This window comes from Belonocnema kinseyi, chromosome 8 (assembly GCF_010883055.1).
Source record: "Belonocnema kinseyi isolate 2016_QV_RU_SX_M_011 chromosome 8, B_treatae_v1, whole genome shotgun sequence".
Classification (NCBI taxonomy): domain Eukaryota; kingdom Metazoa; phylum Arthropoda; class Insecta; order Hymenoptera; family Cynipidae; genus Belonocnema; species Belonocnema kinseyi.
The window spans coordinates 128,233,358-128,254,668 of record NC_046664.1 but is presented as its reverse complement, the minus strand read 5'-3'; the positions used below and the strand labels follow the sequence as shown (position 1 = coordinate 128,254,668).

General features: G+C 35.2%; 2 protein-coding genes across 3 annotated transcripts in view; one reads left to right on the top strand and one right to left on the bottom strand.

Moving 5' to 3' along the window:
* LOC117178353 (enhancer of rudimentary homolog) overlaps positions 1–21,311 on the bottom strand; it is a 72,019-nt gene that overhangs the window by 20,941 nt on the left and 29,767 nt on the right. The gene's annotated exons all lie outside the window — the stretch shown is intronic.
* Positions 10,337–21,311, top strand: part of LOC117178698 — a 109,961-nt gene continuing 98,986 nt past the window's right edge. The window contains exon 1 of the mRNA XM_033370126.1: positions 10,337–10,575. Within this exon, the coding sequence (XP_033226017.1) occupies positions 10,337–10,575 (239 nt within the window). The remainder of the gene's footprint in view (positions 10,576–21,311) is intronic.

The following is a 21,311-nucleotide window of genomic DNA, read 5'->3' as shown; positions in this document are numbered from 1 at the left end:
CCAAATTGTCAAATTTTCTGCCACGATTGATATTTGTAAGAACTCAATAATCTCAGGGATGATGTTCTCACAAACTGGAATTTGTTTAAAGATATTATCTGCCACGTAAATTATTCAGATTGTAGGGTCCATAAGAATTGAAAGACTGAAATTTGTTTAAAGTTAGTTTGCGAAGCGAAAATACTAAGAGAATGACGGGGATTGCTACGTCGTAACACTGTGTTAGAAAAGATAAGATTTTTTGTGTGAATTTTTACGCACCAATTTGTATCGAGATCTATTGGAAGGTAGAAGGGAGGGGCGCGAAGAGAAGGAGTGAACGTGCGCATGCATGGAAGCTGACTTTGGCGTCACAACGAATACTCTAGGAGCCAGGGGTAGACCTGTATGCCGTCATAGGTCCTGTCGATTTCGATGTTGCATCTTATGTAGAATTTTCCGCTTATTCCGAAAATCGAGGGTGTTTCTTCGAGAAATAGGTCAATTTTGTGATAATCGCATTTAAATTTTTTTTAACTAATCAAGTAGCCCGCTTACAATTTTATGACTTTTACTATTATTCTTTCGCGGTCGTCTGGTGTATATGTTTACGAACAGAAAGTTCCTAAGCCAGATTTCGATTACTTTAATTGATAATGCAGAAGATGAACAATCAAAGAGAAAATGTCAGAGGAATTGAAATGCACCAATTTCTACGTAAATATTAATCCGAAGACAAAATGTTTGAAACAAAAGTGTTACTACTTGGCCAGGCGGAACTTTTTTTGATATGTAAGTTTTGAATAAAAGTGAAAGATTTCGAAAATTCGACGATAATATAGATGACAAAAATCTATACAAGGTATAAAGGGTCGTGTTTCTCGAAAAGAGTTGATTTTATTGAAAAATATCAAGCTACAAAACTTACTGTTTTGACTGAGCTCTATCAATTTATCTGAAGCTCTTCATTCAAATTTATTTATTTACCAAGTTAATGCAAATACTTGAATACATGAACTTTATTCCATGATATCACTGGTAATTATAAGTGAAATCTTGCAACAAAAATTGGGTTAATAGTATGAAAAGGCACACAAATATTTGTTTTTTAAAATTACGTAAAAACCAATTATTGTATAAACTAGAGGGCAATTATAAATTGCGTCTCGATCTCAGCTTCTAACTGAGGTAGAAAGTTGTAAATAAGCTCAATAATTTCCATACGTTTTTATTAATTATATGGCTGTATTAACAACTTTGTAACATCTATACTTTATTTGTTACAGCGCCTTCTTTTTTCAAGTAAAAAGTAGGTAGAATTAATTGCAGTATTTCAGCACCCCTTTTGAAAGTACATGGTATGGCAATAAACGGCCCAAAAGTTTTCCCACTGCCAAAGGCGTTGGAGCGTAGACGAACCATTTTGTGGGCCCCTGCCTTGGCTTGAATGGTTTGTCTACGACTTTACGGCTCGACGCCTTTGGCAGTTGGAAAACTTTTGGGTCGTTTATTGCCGTATCATGCACTTTTAAAAGGGGTGCTCAAATACTGTAATAATTCTACTTACTTATTACTTAAAAAAAGAAAGCGCTGTAACAAACAAAGTATAAATGTTACAAAGTTGTTAATATAGCCATTTAATTAATAAAAATATATGGAAATTATTGAGCTTACTTACAACTTTCTACCTCAGTTAGAAGCTGAGATCGAGACTCAATTTATAATTGCCCCTAGTTTATACAATAATTATCTTTTCCGTAATTTTAGAAAACAAATATTTTTGTGCCTTTTCATACATTAAACCAATCTTTGTTGCAAGATTTCACTTATAATTACCAATGATATCATGGAATAAAGTTCATGTATTCAAGTATTTGCATTAACTTGGTAAATAAATAAATTTAAATGAAGAGCTTCAGATAAATTTATAGAGCTCAGTCAAAACAGTAAGTTTTGCAGCTTAATATTTTTCAATAAAATCACCTCTTTTCGATAAACACGACACTTTATACCTTGTATAGATTTTTTTCATCTATAGTAACGTCGAATTTTCGAAATCTTTTACTATTATTGAAAACTTGTATATTAAAAACAGTTCCGCCTGGCCAAGTAGTAACACTTCTGTTTCAAACTTTTTGTCGTCGAATTAATATTTACGTAGAAATTGGTGCATTTCAATTCCTCTGACATTTTCTCTTTGATTGTTCATCTTTTGCATTAAAAATTAAAGCAATCGAAATCTGGCTAAGGAACTTTTTGTTCGTAAACATTTACACCAGACGACCGCGAAAGAAAAATAGTAAAAATAATAAAATTGTAAGCGGTCTACTTGATTAATTAAAAAAAATTCAAATGCGATTATCTCAAAATTGACCCATTTCTCGAAGAAAGACCCTCGATTTTAGCAATCAGCCGAAAATTCTACATAAGATGCAACATCGAAATCGGCAGGAACTTCTAGAGTAGAAGTACGAACAGTCGTTCTTCGTTCAACAATCCATTCACACCGTCCGTGCGGTGCTCTGTCGTGTTCGATTACCTACCAAGACAGTATCGGTTTTTCCTTGCACTAATTTCGAACGAGCGAATTAGATGCATAGCCCCTGATTTTATCAGAGTATCAGGATGTTCATTCGGTCCACTGATTCCTTCAGAAAATCAGGATGTTCATTTGGCCCTCCGATTCGGTCAAACAATCCGGATATCGGGTTTTTAAACAAGATTTAATACAAAATCGAACGAAGTGCGGCCGCGTGTGTGACACCATCGCCGGCTTGCCGCGACGACGTGATAATTTTCTTCGATTAAATGGTCTCGGAGAATTCCAAGTCGAAAAAAATTGTTTTCCTCTGTAATATTTCATACTTTTCTGTTTTAAAAATAAATCTGTGGTTTTTATGTCATTGAAGGCTTTTCCCCATAAATTGGTTATTTTATTTGTTTATTACCTCAATCATCCGGATTCTGGGCAACCATAACCAAATTATATACGAAACTGAAATATGAATAGGCATGCAAACTTTCTTTTGGTAGTCAAAAAGACTCCCCTAAAATTTCATAAGAAACAGCAAATGTTCTTCTGTCTCCACATCGCAGGTATGATTCAAAAGCAATCAAAGTAACATACTTCTTATTTGAAGACAAACAAATTTTTTTTGAGATTCATGTTACCAGTAAAAGAAGATAGGAGCCAGTAAATTGAAACCTGTACAGCAATAAGACCATTTAAACATTTTACCCTGCCTAAACGACTTTGAAATATAATAAGAAGAAATGTTCATCTAATTCAGACACCGCAAATTTTTTATAGTGAAATAAAAAGCAATATTTCAGTTTTAAATATTTTCTTGTTATACAAATCAATAAAAATTATTTATGTGACAATCTACTTCATATATTATTATTGCGATATATTAAAAATACAGTTCAGAAAACATATCACACATTCCATGGTCAAACAGTAAAGAAAATTGATATAGCTTTAGGAAACTAGCTGAAAAATCGATTTTCAAACATTTAATAAGATTTCAAGCTATTTAGAAAGGGCAAAAAATATTTTAATCGATTGTTGCTTTAGAAGAATAAATTCACTTCCTCCGAAATTTTTCTGGTAACTTAGATCTAATAACAAAATATTTTCGTCTTCAAAAAAGAAGTATTTCGCATTTGAAGTTTTTGGATTATATCTACGATGCGAAGACAGAAGAAACTTTTCTAAATATAAACTTTAGGAGAGTGGCAATGAAGCAATGAGAAAAATTTGAATTTAGAAAACCAAATTCACGATGCTTAGAACGTGTGTTAGGACAGGGAGAAGTGGGTTTTGTGCATTCAAATATTTCTGCTCCCTTATACTTACACCTTCCGTACCACCCCGCATAGTATCTAATTCAAGAGACTGTAAAATAAGTATTCAAGGAGTCAGACAAATATAAATATATAAATTAAACAAAAGGTGGTTTTCGATTAATTTCTTAATAAAGAATTTATACAAAGTTGTAAATTTACCAAAGTGTAAGCCTTATAAGTAAGACAAAAATTTTGTAGTACGATCAATTTATACGATAAATACAACTCCAAGAGATCTTTTGAATTGCAGGTTAAATTATATTAGAAACAAAGAGTATGAATCAAATAAAAACACGTCTATAATGAACATTTTATTATCTGTAAACTATTTAGAAACAAATGATTAATTTAAAGCTTCATATTATATAGAAATGATATCTTTCAATAATTTGCTTCTTTTTTTTATTTTTTTTCAATATTTATTTTCATGATTTTAGCAAAGTTAAGATTTACTCAAAACTGAAACATAAAAATCAATATTGATATATTTACAACAAAACCCCTTGACATAGCCTCGACTTTTAAAGCCTGCGCACGTCTCGATACGCACATCTGAAACATAGCTAGAGACTAGACTACTACCGACTACTACTGAATCCCAGAAGGATTCCCATGCTTGATTCCTAGGAGTGAGTAGTCAGGAGCATACTCAGTGCAGAATCCCTCTGGTTAATGTTTTGAAGGCGATTCGTAGCCAATTTCATAACAATTGGAAGATAGGAATTACTTTAAAGTCACTTTGGTAAACGTAAATTAATAAGACAGCGAAGAGGGTATAAAATGTCGATCTGGTCAAAATGGTCCATATTTTGAGAAAGACTGTGACGACACTAGTATTAAAATTGTCCTGTTTATTTTGACGATTATATGGCTTTCGTCATGAGAAGTCGTTGCAAGCTTTTAAAAATGTAGCAATAAAACGGTTTCTTTATGCAATTTTTCTGAGAGTGACCCACATGTTTGCAGTAAAAAAATGTAAAGGTAAACATTCTACATGTAAAAATCCGTAAAGGACCCGATTAGGCCAGGCAACGAAGAAACAAAAAAGACGGAAAAGGGAAATAATTAGGAAGAAACTTAAGAGAAGAACTTTACTAGAACAAATTCTAGTAAGAAACTGAAAATTTCGCTCAGCCTTTCCTGATAGGCTGTTAATAAACCTGTAAAAGTATTATATTAATTGAACAATAACTAACAATTTATATTGAAAAATGGCCGCGATTATCAGTTTTTAGAGTTGATATCTAAAACAGCTTATTTCAGTAAAGTTGAGGTTCTATATTAAAATCCACAGAATTCTTTCCTGAATAAAAAGGCTATTATCTTTTTTACATAGAAGCAATAGTTTTCTTAGAAAATAGGAAAAATTATACATTTTTGTGGTTTACGCTTGAGCACATGTCAGCCACAGTTATTCAAAAAAGGAGTATTCTAAACATTTATTTTATGGGACTATGTGAAAAAAATGCTTTGAAATGGGAAATTTCGAAAGGGGGTCGTAGGTCCCAAGTATGTTTTTGTGGCAAGGCAAAAAAAATTAACCCCATGTAATGTGATCGCCTCTTAGCAGCCGTGCAAGGGGTAGAATCCCTTATTCACGGTATAGTGCAATACGGAAGTACACTATCAGTTAAACTTTTATATTTATACGTTTTGTTTTATTTCGAAATAAATTATTGATAAACGAAAATTACATTTTGTTTTGTAGATTTTTTTAACTATTCTGTCTGCGGGCTTTGTTTTTTGGTAAAAAAAAACACAAAGTGGAAGAGTTAATTATAGATACACACTATACAGGGTACACTATACTGGGTGTCCCAGGCTCAAGTATCCGAACTTATATAGCTGTATACAAATGAAAAGTTGAAGGTTTAGTTTTTGAATTATAAAATATAAAATATAAAATAAGCCCGATCAATCGTGAGCACGTTATAAACAGTCATGTGTGTTTGTGAATGAGCAGGAGTCTAAAAGCGAATTCGGTCATCCTGCAGTGGTGTAATCCAAGATCACTCCGACCGCTCCTTCTTCCTCCTTCTCACTCCGACCTGCTTCAGTGCAGGTGGGAGTGTTCTTGAAGTGCATTAGTGCAGCATAACTGAACCCGCTATAAGGTAGTGTATTGATCGTTCTTATCTCGCCGCTAACCCCATCGCGCCATTCGCTTCCATAATACTGCTCCGGTCCAGCCTACATATTTTATAACTGGAAAACTAAAACTTAAACTTATTTTTGGAAACGGAAATATCAATTTATTTTTATTATACAGGGTGTCCCAGGCTCAACTTTCCGGATTTATAGGTCTGCATAAAAATAAAAATAAAGTAAATTGAAAATTCCTTTCCCAAAATTCAGTTGAAGTTTTAGTTTTTGAGTTATGAAGTATTTAGGCTGGTTTAACATAGTGTAGTTTAACATAGTGTAGTGACCTCTGATCTCCCTTCATAACCCCTCTTTGGCGCTCTCTTCAATAACACTACGTTGGAAAGCCGCTCACGTACGTATGTCTGCGTACGATGGGCCCAGTCTAAATGTTTTATAACTCAAAAACTAAACCTTCAACTGAAATTTAGGAAAGGAACTTTCCATTTTATTTTTTTTATTTTTATACAACTATATAAGTCCGGACAATTGAGTCTGGGGCACCATGTAGAAGCATAATGAGGAAACGCTTTATTCATCTTCGCGAGGTTTTAACTCCACTCAAACGGAAAATCTATGCTATTGCTCTCGGTCTCCGAAGAGACAAGAAAATTAAATATCTTTGGATTTCTGGTGGAAGAATTTTTTACCGCAAGGAGGACGGTTTGCCGAGAATACATCTTGCAAACCTACTCTCTGTAGAGGGAATACAATAGCAAACACAGCCTAAGACCAATATTTTTTAAATTTTTCTCCGAATAACTTTAGCGCTAATTTTTCTCAAGTGCTACTCCTACCTAACTACATGTGATTTACTAATTTTCACTCTGTATCCTCAGTCGATCTTGTTTATTTGCATAGAAAAGTATTTAAACCTCCTTGCTTTATTTCTGAGACACTTCTGTTTCACCTGCTTAAACACTTATAGTAAATATACAGCGTTTTGTTCATACATATTAAGTTATATTTTCTTTCATCTGAAAATTAACTGCATGCTGGCCATATTATGTGCTGTGCCTCTAAATGATTACCGATCTCAATTTGACGCTTTAATGTGTATTTATTACTATTCTAATTCAGCCTTGCGCCAACTCTACAAATTGACTATTTTTATGCATCGCATTCACATTGTAATGTTTCTCTTTATATACGAATGGATACCTTAAGCATTTGCCATGTTAACGCCCAGTCTCTCTTGGCACATTTTCTAGAATTTAAACATTTTTTCAGTACATGTTCCTACCATATAATTGCTGTTTCTGAGTCCTGGTTAACTCCAAATATATCTTCTAGCCTCGTTGCCTATGGTACAGAGCTTGAATCAGTAATTTGTTCACTTATTCCTAACTTTAACAGCATTATCCTTACTTGAGATTTTAACACTAACTTAAATCTCACTTCCAATCATACTAAATATTTCATGTCTTTGGTGTACTCTTCGCGGCTCTGGATTGTACCTCACGATTCCACTCACCATACCCATACTCGCCATCCCTTTTCTCTCTAACCACGACTTGATGAACATTACCTTTAAATTTTCCTATAATTTAAATTCAATACCAACCCAAAGACTGGTGCGGAATCTCTCTAATATTGATGAATATGCATTCCATCAACACCTAATGACGTATGATTGGGAAAAAATATTACTAGATACAGATATAAATAATAAAATTGACGCTCTTACTAATTATATAGTATCCGCATTCAACAAATGTTCACTGCTACACGTTCCTAAAAATGTCAATAAAGCTGCCCCCTGGATCACACCTGAAATTAGAAATCTGATGAGGGAACGTGATGGCAAGTGCCGGCTTGCAAAAAGAACAAGAAGCAGTATAATACAAACTGAATTTCGTAAACTCAGGAACTTAGTTCAAACTAAAATTAGAGATGCGTTTAATCGATACAATTATAACGAGATTGCACATAGAGACAAAAAAAGAGGATATTTGGCATGTTCTTAGACGTTTACACCTAATCCCGCCCAATCACGAATCTATAGATAGTAATTTTCCGCCTAATGACTTGTTAAAGACTTTTTTTACGTTCCTAGTTCAAGGCTTATCATTATTATTTTCCACTACCCCTATTAAGTCAACATTCAATAATTCTGACTTCTTTTTCGATGATATCACACCTGAAATATTTTTGGAAAAAATACTTTAAATCAAATAAAACGCCATAGGATCTGATGGAATATCAATCAAAATGATTAAACTTGCACTTCCAATTATCTTTCCTTTTCTTTTGTATATTTATAATTCTTTCCAACAGGTCGGTATCTCCCCAGATATCTGGAAAAAGGCAGTTATTTGCCAAGTTCCCAAAATTTTTAATCCTACTTCCCTGAAAGACTTCCGGCCAATTTCTATTTTATGTGGACTTTCTAAGCCACTTGAAAAAGTTGTCCACCTGCAACTTTCCAAATTTCTCGAAACATCTAGGGCCATTGACCCGATGCAATCGGGTTTTCGGGCGAAACATAGTACTCTTACTGCTTCCCTTAAAGTAACGACGGATCTGAAACTAGCAATGGATAATAGGTAGATCACGATTGATGTCCTGTTTGATTCTTCGAAGGCTTTTGATATGGTCAACCATAGTTTACTCCTACAAAAATTTAAATCTTTTAACGTGTCAAGTTCTGTCATCATATGGTTCCAATCCTATTTTAATAATACGTCTCACAGAATTATTAATAGTAGTGGTGCGATTTCTGACTGTTGGAAGGTTAAGAGTGGGGTTCCTCAGTGTTTCATTTTGGCACCCCTTCTTTTCAATTTGTTCACCTCTGACTTTGGAAGTGAAATCCAACATTGTCTAAATACGAACACATAACTCCATGCCGACATAAAGCTGGGTTGCTTAATGTTGCCAAGAGAAGACAATTCTTTATGGGTCATTTGCTCTACACTATTTTTCAGAACAAAGCTCCTGAGTATATGTTTAACCTCTTTCAATTTGCAGACAGAGACCTTCCAGCACACTCTATGTTTCATAAAAGACATTCAATTATTAAGATTCCCTTGGACAGAACGTGTAAGCTTCGAAGGTCATTTATAGTAAAAGGTACCCGGTTATGGAATAAAATACTATAAAATATTAGAAATGCACCTTCCCTGTAGCATTTCAAAAACCTCTTTTTCAAATATTTGTACAATATTTCTAACCCAACTGTTGAAATTACTCACTGGTAAACTCTCAAACTTAATTCTCCGACATTTTATCTTCAAATTTTCTTTTGTTTTTATGAACTTTTATACATTTTAATTTTTATGCACACAGTTTTACCCCCTTAATTTCTACTTTAATACACATAAAGAGCGTCTAATTAATCACTCAATGTTCATTACTAAATATTAATCTCCTACCTGATCGGTTACAAATTATGAGGTAGACTATATTTATTTGAGTTGGTTTATAGATTTAGTTATAAGACTAATTAAGTATATTACCGATCAGTGCTTGTACAAATTAGTAATTACCTAGTATTATCCTGTTCCTTAGAGGGCCATTTAGCCCTAGGGACTTTTATTTAATAAATACAAATACAGGAAAAATAAAAACAATTGCAAATATTGAAATATATACGTTAGACTTTTAAACACTGTTCGGTAACCGGAATTAAATAAAAATAGAATTTCCTTTAAGAGTATGATTTTCGTGGTTATCCTATATGTAGGTCATTGGTAACTCTTCTAATGCTGACATTTTTCCTCTTTATAAAAGTCTTGAGGAAACCAAGAGTTAGTGTCTTCCTCCCGAAAAAAGTATAACAGTTACAGAGTTTGTGGTGGGGGTTGAATTGTAAGATTTATGTGATCATACAGTGAAGCTTATGTTAGAAATTCCAAATATTTTGCCACAGGATATAGTGGAAGGGAAAAATGATTCATCAGATTATGTAGGCTGCTCATGTTTCAACATGCACCAGAAACTAAGGAACGAACCACGACAGAAGTAGAGTTGACGGAGGAAGAAAAAACTCAAACCTGCAAAAATAAAAGTATTGAATAGTCATCATATCATAACTGTCATTCATGAGTTCGCATTGACTACAGTTTATGGAAAGGTGTGGCAGGCTCTTTCCGGAATTCCTTCTGCTGCCACATGTTGCATTTGTGATGCGACACCATCCCAGATGAATGACTTACCTAAAGTTGCAGATAAACCAGAAAATGTATGAAATTTCAGATACGGGCTCCCTACATTGCACGCGTGGATTCGTTTGATGGAATTGATACTACTACTGGAATTGATATTAGCTATCGTTTAGGATTCTGCAAGCGGCAAACAAAAACTAAAGAAGAGAAAGCGAAAATGAAAACAACAAAAAAAAGTCCAAAAAGAATTCCGTAATAAGATGGGGCTTATTGTAGATGTTCCAAAACATAGATCGGGGACTTCTAATACAGGAAATACTGCCAGAAGATTTTTCAGATATCCTGATTTGACTTCCGAAATCAGACATGTCGTCAGGGAGTTAATCCGTACATTCGGCATAATTTTGCAAGCAATGGCTTCAGGAGAGGCAATTGACACTTTCAAGTTCGGAAAATATTGCCAACAAACAGCGCAAATGTATTTCAATCTTTATAATTGGTACTACATGCCAGTGGCAGCACACAAAATTCTCATTCATGGAGCCAAAATTATTTAATCTGCTTTCCTCCCCATTGGTCAATTGACGGAAGAAGCTCAAGAGGCGAACAACAAAAATTTCCATCAACGAGAGTTTCACACTCAAAAATGTAGCAGAGAGGCTACTAATAGAGATCTTGGACTAAAACTGCTGATTTCGACCGACCCAGAAATTGTAAATCAGAAGCAATAGTGGAAGAAAGTAATTCTGCTAGATCCTGAAGCTCAAGACTTGCTCAAGACATAACATGGAAGCCTGAAGTCACATGTTGGCAGTGGAAGAAGAACTTTCTTCAGACTCGTGAGTGTCCCGACTTTTCATACTCATTTTTTCTGAAATTAAAAGGACCGACTTTGAAAAAAAAAACAAGTTTTCACGGCGAAAAATACCCGAATAATGAATTTTTAAATTAAATTTGTTTAACAAAAAACATAAAATTATTCAACTAATTATGACTGTTACTAAAATGATCGTAAAGTTCTCAATTAAAAGGACAGACATTGAAAAAAACGAGTTTTTCCATCGAAAAACGCTTAAATCATGCATTTGTTTATTAAATTTGTTCAAAAAAATAAAAATTTACCAAATAGTGATGGATGTTGTTAAAATTATCATAAAGTTCACAATTAAAAGGACTGACATTGAAAAAAATTAATTTTTCTGTCGATATGTGCTCGAATAATGCATTTGTTTATTAAAATTGTTTGACAAAATCATAAAATTTATCAATAAATTATGAATTTTATGAACTTTATAGAAAATTATAGAAAAAACATTTTCAACCAATAATTTGTTTACAACAAATTTTTTTGTTTATTGTATCATGATGGAATAACTTTATATAATGTAAATGTATGACACGTCGGTGATTACAACAATTTTCCTATTATTGACGAGCACCGAGAACGTCAAATAGAAAAAATTGTCATTTTTTCATCATATTAATTTATTTGTAAAAAATTAAAAACTAAAATAAAAATCAGGCTCGACAACTTTCTTTGAAATTTTATCAGCTTAAAAAAAACCATTCAAATCGGTCCACAGGTTCAGATGGAATCATATTTTAAACCAAAAATTGTACTTTTTCCCCAATGTGTGTCAGCGAGAAACAAAGTATTTGCAACGAACATGCTTATCGTCCCGGTAGAACTCTTATTTATTTGAAGTGGTTTCATCGACAAAGGGCGAGCTCAGACCACCACGACTTTACATCTCACGCCGTCAAGGTAGTCTATCCACAACAGAATTATTCTTGGTACAGCACACACAAAATGTCCCACCACTTATACGAAGCAAAGCTTAATTTGGGCAAGAAAAATCCTTAAATTTGGGTCTAATCAACAAATGAGGAGCGAGCTTTGAGCTTTTGCCACAACTTATACGTGTCCCAATCTTTAAGATAGTGTGTGCGTACAAGTGGTCACTAGAAGTTCGCTCCTCATTGGATGATTAGATCAAAATTTAAGTGTTTTGTGCTCAAACTAAGCTTCGAACAACTGTTTGCTGGAGGACTTTACTGTTTACTGCTTTGTGAACTATCACATAGTACAAGTGGTTGTATAGATGGTGAGTACTCTGTATAGTCGTAAACGGACGAGATCCTCTTCTTAAAATGGTCAGCTAGCACGAGGAAGTGGGCAAATCAGCGTGTCTCTACAAAGCGGCAGAGGAGGCTGCTGAAACACTCGGCCCTGAATTCAATATCAGAGGTATGCTAAAATACATCAAATCTTATCCATCTCGATCACTCACTCCTAAAAATCCGGATTAAGAAAGCACATGAGAAAAACTTCCGCGAACAGCTCCATGACAAGAGGATGGTGCACGACATCTTCCACATTAATTTCAGGGATCAGTTCGGATTGAAGTCAGGCAGGTAGGGTTTCATTTTGGTGTGTCAAGACGCTACCATTAATACGTTAGCATACCGTCGCCAAATTTTGAACCAAGACATTCCCGATGACAGCTGCAGAGTGGATCATGCACACACCCCGCATCTAAGACATATACTACCTAGTTTTTCAACTCATGCAAGTCAAGAGTACGAGACTCGTTGACTAACTAATAGCTGTTGGTGCATTTTGCAACAATGCATCGTAAAAATGGTCGCAAATTCAAGTGAAAAAAAACGTCATTTTGATACTGCTGTAACCTTCGGGGGTTGGTTGTTTGAAGTTGGCTGGCAAGCTGTCAAATTTGTTAGAAATTCCATTAAAAAAGTCATTTTAATACTTTTGTTATTCATTCCGGATGATTGTTTAGGTACTAACTACTAACAAAAAACCAAAATTTTGACTGCAGCTCCTGAGTGGTGCCAAAGTTCACTGGAAGGATGCCAAACATGTCAAGAATTCAATTTTTTTAAATCTGAATTCTAATACATTTGAAACCCATTGGAACTGGTGGCGTAGGCGCTAACAAAAAAAAATAAACAGCAGCTTCACATTAGTGCCAGATTTACTGCCAGGATATCAAACACATAAAAAATGATAGGACGAAATTTAAAACCGTCATTTTAGTACTCCTAAAACCCATTGGGGATTATTGTTTAGGTGCAAACTAACAAGAAATTTGACTGGCAGCTCTTTAATCGCGCTAAAGTTGACTGGTACGTTGTCAATCATGTCAAGAATTTGATTTAAAAACGTAATTTTAGTAATCTTGAAACCCATTGTGAATGATTGTTTAGGCACTAACAACTAACAAAAAGCTTGACTGGTAGCTCCTCAGAAGTGCCAAAGTTGACTGGAAGGCTGTAAAATATGTCGAAAATTCGAATGGATATAAAATAAATTATTCTTTTTGCCTTGTATTTATGTATATTGCTATTTCGTTAAATTTTAGCACTGAAAAAACTATTCAAAGCCTTGTTGCAGAAATAATTTCTCTACAATATTATTTCTGGTAGTACCCAGAATTAAAATTTTTATTTTATCTCTTTTATATATTTTTCCTCAGTTGCATGAGGAATGTCCCAGAATTTTGGCGATCCTCACAAAAAAATGTTTAGGGGTACACTTATGGTCTCATATTTGTCTGTTCTTAAGAGTTCAAACATTGTATGACCTTTACCAGAGCCAAATATATATATTTTTTAAATCGCACACAAAATGAGACTTTTCTCCTTTCTATTGGCTACCATTTTTATTCCTAAGATAATTCTCTAAAATTTATACGTATCTCCATTTTTACGTAAATACGGCCGGCAACAAAGAAGTGTCTTGTGAACCACCCTAATATTTAATAAGGGGGGCCAAAAAATCACATTCGAAAACTTTCAACGTTCATATTCACTAAATCGTTCTCTTAGCCAAATAAATTTACCCATGTTTTTGTATATGAAAAAAAAAAATTTTTAGACGTTGCTCTGAGGCTTCCAGGTTTCCTGATTTAATGTAGAGAAGTCCTGATGCCAGATACAGGATTGACCCAAAGAGCAGTTGTAGATTTATTAACTTATTATTACTCTGCCAGTCAACGCATTGTTAGTGACCGCACCTTGGGACCGCAGTGAATACGGTACACAATGAGAGACCCAAACGAGGGTTAACTATTTTTGCAGCCGTCCACTCGCTGTCCCTTCAGCCGGTGCTCAGCTTAAATGTTTTATTTTTTAGAAGATTTTTTTAGTCTTTTATCAATTAAATTAAACGTTTTTTAATTTTTTTAGAAATCTGTTTTGAATAGTTTCAAAAATGGCTCTTCAAAAATTCAAGTTACACAAGCATATCCGAGGCTCACAACGAGGCTCCAAATATTACCCGTTTATTCGATTTTTTGATATGCCTAAAACTTTTGCATAACATTTCTGATATAAACATGCGATAAATGCAATATTCAATGATGAGTAACATAAAGACTTAAAAATGGCTAGAGCAAGGGCTAAAAATATTATTTTCAGAAAATACAAAAACACGGGTAAAATTATTTACCTAAGAGAACGATTTGGTGTACATGCCCGTTGAAATTTCTCAAAATAATATTTTTTTTACAATTATTGTCAATTTTTGAGGTGCTGAAATTATGTCTTTAGTTTAGCAACTTGAACCCTCACCAAGTCAAGTTTGTCATCATCTCCCAAGTAGTCAGTTATTCTTTTTATTACTTCTTAGCACCTGAAGAATCATTCATAAAATGATTGAAAAGTCCTAAAATGATATTTTTATATCTTCATTAGGTTTGAAGAGTACTAAAATACAGTTCTTTCAAACAAATTTTTCGAACGAGTTTCACGAGTTCCTGTTATTTTTACATTTTTAACAGCCTGCCTGTCAACTTTGGCACAACTGAGAAGCTGCCAATCAAATTTTATGTTAGTTGTAAGCGCTCAAACAATCATTCTTAATGGGTTTTAAGAGTATTACCCAGGAAACATAAATCCATTCACTTGCATTTGAATGGGGTTTGAGGTTTCTGAATTGCATATATGTCACTGCAATACAGATAGCCACCCATAGATTAGAGTGATTTTTGAATGAGAAATGAACTTTTTTAATTGGCCACGTAATTTTTTTCTCGGACCCATTCAGTAGCGATTATGAATCAGCATTAACCAATAGAGGAACTATAGTTCCGATAAAAAATTATTAATTTAAATAAAACAAATTTAATTTAAATATTTTTAATTTATTAAAAAATTGTTCAGTGGGCAACTTTTAAGAAAATCCTGGCATACATGTAGTCTACTTTTATTTACAGACTATTTATTTTCAGGCATTTTTTTTTGTTTATTTTGTTGAACATTTTTTTCCACATATTTGCATCAGACCACTTTAGAATGTTAAAAATTTATTTATATATTTTACACATCAAAAGTTTAATTCTTTCTTTTAATTTAAGTTTATAAAAACTCGTTATCACTGGAACTGAAAAATGAAGGTTACAATCTGTAGGTTATATAACACGTGCACTTCCTGCAGCCATTAGCATGTGCACTGAATAAGTTGAATGTCACTGAAGTTCAATTCAGTTTAAATTTTATAATTCCTGTACAGGATAATCTATTGAAAACACTGTAAAAAGAGTATTACAGCTAAATAATCATTGAATTTATAAATTGTTGCATTAATTATAATATATTACAATATTATTTAATTTTAATTTCTTTAATTTTTTTATTAATCATTGTCCTATTCAAATTTATCACTTCATACTTCTCATTCGAAACAATTAATTCTTTACAATTTTAATCTGCATATTCTACTCAGTTGAACTCAACCTGATGTAACCTAAAATCGGCCGATTCACGCTCATTGAAAATTTCTATGTGCGCATCGTATTTTTACCATTGTTTGTGATCTTTTAAAAACTTTATTTCATATTGAATCTCAACCCATATGCACATTAATGCATCGCAGAATACTCATAGTATTTCAGGTTTGTCAGTCTCATTAAACTCTATTCACTCAGCATTTTGACGAATGTGGAATAGCAGATTTAAAGCACCGCGCACAGGTAACCGAATAAAAATGTGGCCAACCAATTACATTTTCATTCATTTAATCTGTAAATTACTTCAAACCGACTCGGTTTCTATCGGTTCTTTTTTCCTGGGTAGAATTACGTTTTTTTAATCGAATTTTTGACATGTTTGATAGCCAGCCAGTCAACTTTGGCACTACTGAGAAACAACCAGTCAATTAACTTACTTTTTAGCACCTAAAAGATCATTCTCAATGCGTTTCAGGAATACCAAAATGGCATTTTTTCAATCGATATTTTAACATGTTTGATAGCCTGCCATTCAACTTTGGCATCACTCAGGAGCCGCCAGTAAAATTTGTTGGTAGTTGTTTGCACCTAAACAATCATCCCCAATGGGGTTTTAAAGTACTAAAATTACTTTTTTCACACCAATTTTTGACATGCTTGACAGCCTGCCAATCAACTTTGGCATAACCGAGAAGCGGCCAGTCAAAGTTTTTGCTGGTTCTTAGTATTCAAACAACCATCCTCCATGGGTTTTGACAGTACTATAATTACGTTTTTTTATTTGAATTTTTGATCAGTTTCACGATGAATTGTTGCAAACCTGCGCCAACAGCTATTATCCAGTCAACGAGTTTCGTGCTGTTGACTATGAAAACTGAAGATTTTGAAATTTTCATGGATACTAAAATGACGTCCATAGGCTGAAATTTCCACTTAGCCTAGCATGTCGCACCTTGGGAATATAACAATAATTTCGTTCAAAAGCACCTACAGGTCGTAAATCTTAACCAAATCAAACAAAATTCAGCCAGAAATGTTTGTAATTCAAATACAAAAACACTTACGAAGTCAATTTGTAGAAATAATTTGCTTAAAATGTTTTTAAAACAAAATATGGCCAAATCAAATTGTTTTTTAAACTTAATTGTATAACCCTTTCGTGAATATATGATTTCGGGTCATGTACTAGATAAACCCGTATAGAATTTAAGGAGTTTGAGGCACAGCTGATTTTAAATTGGCCATTAGTTTTGATAAAAAAATTTATTTAAATAAATTATTGCTAAGTTTAATTTTTTTGAAAAAATAAATTCTAAAATCTAATTCTACTGGAAAAAATATGCCAGAAGCAGTAAATTTTATATTTAAAATACAATTTGTTACAACCATATGACTAAATAATTAATTTTGCATAATCTATATTAAATCTTCATAAGGATTTTAAAGTCTATAAGAAAATGAATAATAATACAAATACAATCTATGTTAACTAACGGGCTTTTTCGTGCGCTAATTTCAAGTTCGCCATTAGTTTTGCAAGAAAAATTTGTTTTAACTATTTGTTTAAACAAATTGTTTTAAAAAATTTGGCTTCGTGAGTCTCTTTGAAATTCATTTACAATCTGGCGTGGTAGGGCATGCTGAAAAAAACTCGCTATTCAGTAAAATACTTTAGCTGACACCTCTCTGAAAGGTGACCTTGTTAGTTGTAACGCGATTTTTTCCGGATGAGATAGTAAATCTGGTTTTCCAAAACGGCATCAATCTCTCTATGGACCTCACCATTCGCGGATGAGCCTTTAATCTTTCCAAAAGACAGAAGATAAGTCTATGGGAGGTTGAATCGAAAGCTTTCCGGTAATCAATCCAGACCATCCAAAGGTGATGCTGGTAGGATGCTGAATCTTTGCAGACACATCTATCGATGAGCAAGTTCTCCTGACATCCTGCTTCGCCTTTCTTTGATCCGCGTTGTTCATACATTTCTTACATTCGGGTCAGCTAAGTTGCCCATTTTCGGCAGAAGTACTCTGCGCCCTTCCAGAAACCGCTCAGGAATTGGTTTTTCCAACTATAAATATGAGGTGAAAATACGGGCCAGATGCTGATGGGTTGAAGGAAACTTGTTCCACCAGAAATTATTGATACCAGCTGGTCCCGGGGCGGAATAGTTCTTTATACCTCTTAATAATTTTTTCACCTCCTCGGTAGTGACAGGTGGGCGTTCTTCCTCAGTTGTTATGAGGACATCACACAGCTCTTTGAAGCTATTTATTTTATCTGAGCCTTCTTTCTGTCTATGCTGAACTTCGTAGACTTCTCTCCAAAAGTCAAAATTAGTCACTTGTATTTATTATTTCGCCGAAAATAAGCAATAAAGTTTCCAAACTAAAATGCACATTTCGCTCATGACACGCGAACAAAACAGCGAAGAAAAAAGCTTTATCGTCAAAATTACACAAATGTGGAATAGTATACAAACTAATCTAAAATTACTATAAAGTAGAGCAATTTTCGTTAGAAAATAAAAATTTATGAGCAGGCGGTAATTTTACTACTCTGGGGAATTTTACTACGTAGAGCGTGAATCCTTTTTTTACACACTCTGAAAGTACTGATTTTTAACAGGCCGTATGAATTCATACAGTCATAGATTTAAGCCTGAAGAGACGTCATTCTAGACAACACGTGGAAACTTTCTTTCAAACCTGTAATTTTAATGCGTCTAAAGTGACATTTTATATGTGTAAATTCACACTTCGAAGTGAAATTTTAAGACGTATTCTTACAGCGTATCTTTGTGGCAAGTTGATACATTTGTCTTTTGGCATTATGATCACCCGTTAGTTTTTTTTAGTTCGCATCGACCAAAGCTCTCGCTGCATTATACAAACAACAGTTGATAGTTCATAGGACGGATTCTTCGGTAATATGTGCATGAAGCTTTTCATCTATTTCAGCCAGATCTTTAGGCTTAAGAGAAACCTGGATGTTGATGTATCTCCTGGTCATGAAGCATCACTCTTCCTCTATCGGATTCCTGCCCGCGGTTGGTCTTAGGATCACCTCAATTTCTTTATTACCATCTTGTTCTGGTCGTGGTAGAGTCGGCGCTCCGCTTACATAGTCCCCTTTTTTAGAGTATTTCGGCATGGTTTCGCAGACGCGGATGTGAAAAGTGCGAAAGCTCTGGGTGTTTCTCGCACCACAGAGCATGCAGTCGTGCCATGTAACCCTCTCGTTCAGGCGCCACACTCGCATCGTAGCACTCTAGCAACTCGAGACTAAGTGCTCCATCCATCCGAAAACCCCGGTATTCCAAAGATCCATCGCACTAACTCCATCTTCATTAGCTCCCCCCAGCGCTAGAGTCGTAGGCATTGTTGGCCGACCCATTGTCGGGAGCCCTACGCGTTCTATTGCTTTGAACCGCACTTACTACGACCATGTTTGGTGTTACCACTGTTATTCCCGTTTAGCATGGTTTTCACACCTCCGCTTGAGGTTAATTCCTTCGGGGCCACACCTGAACAATTGTCCGCGACTGCCTATTAATTTTTGTAACCATATTCAACAGAAAACCTTGGTACAGGGACCCTCTATCCGCAACCCGAGGAAGCGTTCGGTGCAATTTTTCAGATTAGCACCCGCTCCCGGCGAAATCCTGCGGTTGTCCTTATGACAAATTTTTAATTATATATATAACAAAAAACAAAAATGTTGCAAGCCAACAATACCCTGCATCTTGAATTCGATTTTGCTCAGAATTTTGCGCTCCCCAAAAATTCCTGTGAAAGCACCGTTTTCTTGTCACCTTTTGTGGCTTCATGTATTCAACGTACACGTACATAGAAATTCGAATAGCTGTATGTTTAACTTCCTAGACGGGACGTTAATAAAGGCGCAACACGGTTTGTAACTTAGACCACAATGGCACACACATGAAAAACTAGGGCTGGATCATTATGAAAAAATTTTCTTGTTCTCTGACGCCGCTGGAGGACAAAATAGAAATTATTTGATGGTTTCCTTTCTATCACTTTTAGCAATGAAATATCAGACAGAAATTCAACACCTCTACCTAGCACGTGTTAAAATTGATTACTTCTTTAATGGCAAAATAGTAAAATAGACGATCGGCTCTTCCGACTTTAAATATGAGGTGAATATACGGGCCAAATGCTGATGGGTTGAAGGAAACTTCTTTCAACAGAAGGTTTTGATAAAATCTAGTCCCGGTGCGGAATAGTTCTTTATCCCTCTTAATACTTTTTTTCACCTCCTCGGTAGTGATGGGTGGGCATTCTTGATCAGGTGTTATGAGGGCATCACACAGCTCCTTGAAGTTATTTATATTTTCTGAGTCATCGTGCAGTCTATGCTGCACTTCGTAGACTTTTCTTCAAAATACTTCAACCTCTATGCTGCACTTCGTAGACTTTTCTCCAAAATACTTTGACCTCCTCTGATGGTCAGCAGCTTTGAATTGTTAAATGTGTGATAACGGGTCCGGAGTTCGCGCGCGAACTTTCGAACTGTCTTGCCCAGACTATCTTTATGGCAAGTTGATGCATTCGCCTTTTGGTCTTATGATCAGCCGTTGGTTTTGTTTTACGGTTCGCATCGGCCACAGTTCTCGCTGCATTATACACACAATCATTGATAGCCCAAAGGTCGGATTCTTCGGAAAAATGTCCACGAAGATCGTCATCCATTTCAGCCAGATCTTTAGGCTTGAGAGAAACCTTGGTGTTGATGTTTCTCCGGGTCATAAAGCATCGCTCTTCCTCTATTGGATGCCTGTCCGCGGTTGGTCTTAGTGACGCCTCCCTTTCTCTGTTGCCGACTTGTTCTATCTATGGTAGAGTAGGCATTCCGCTTACATAGCTCCTTTTTCGGAGTAGTTCGACATGGTTTCGCAGACGTTGCTGCGAAAAGTGCGATAGCTCCGGGTGTTTCTCGCACCACAGAGCATGCAGCCGTGCCATGTAACTCCGTTCAGGGGCCACACTCGCATCGTAGCACTCTAGCAAGTCGTGATTCTGTCGCTCCGTCCATCTAAAGGTCCCGAGATTCCGCCGATCCATCGCATTGAATCCATTTTGATTGGCTCCCCCCGCTCTAATGTGGTCGGCATTGTTGGCCGACCAACAATGCACAACAATTCGTCCATCCTTGTAGAGCCCCGCATGCAAGGATAAGGCTGCGTACTCTGAGAGGTCGCCCGGTGTCCCAGAGTCACCGTTCTAGACACCTCACCCAGCTGCCATTCAGCTTTAGGCACGGTTTTCACACCTCCGCTTGGGGGTTAATTCCTTCGAGACCACCCCTGTACAATTTTCCGCGACTGCCTATTTATTTTTGTAGCCATATTCAGCAGAAACCCTTGGTACTAGGACCCTCTATCCGGAACCCGAGGACGAGTTCGGTGGCTTTGTCATAAGCCATTCGGTTTGATTCTAGAGGAATCAAAACCAAATCAATA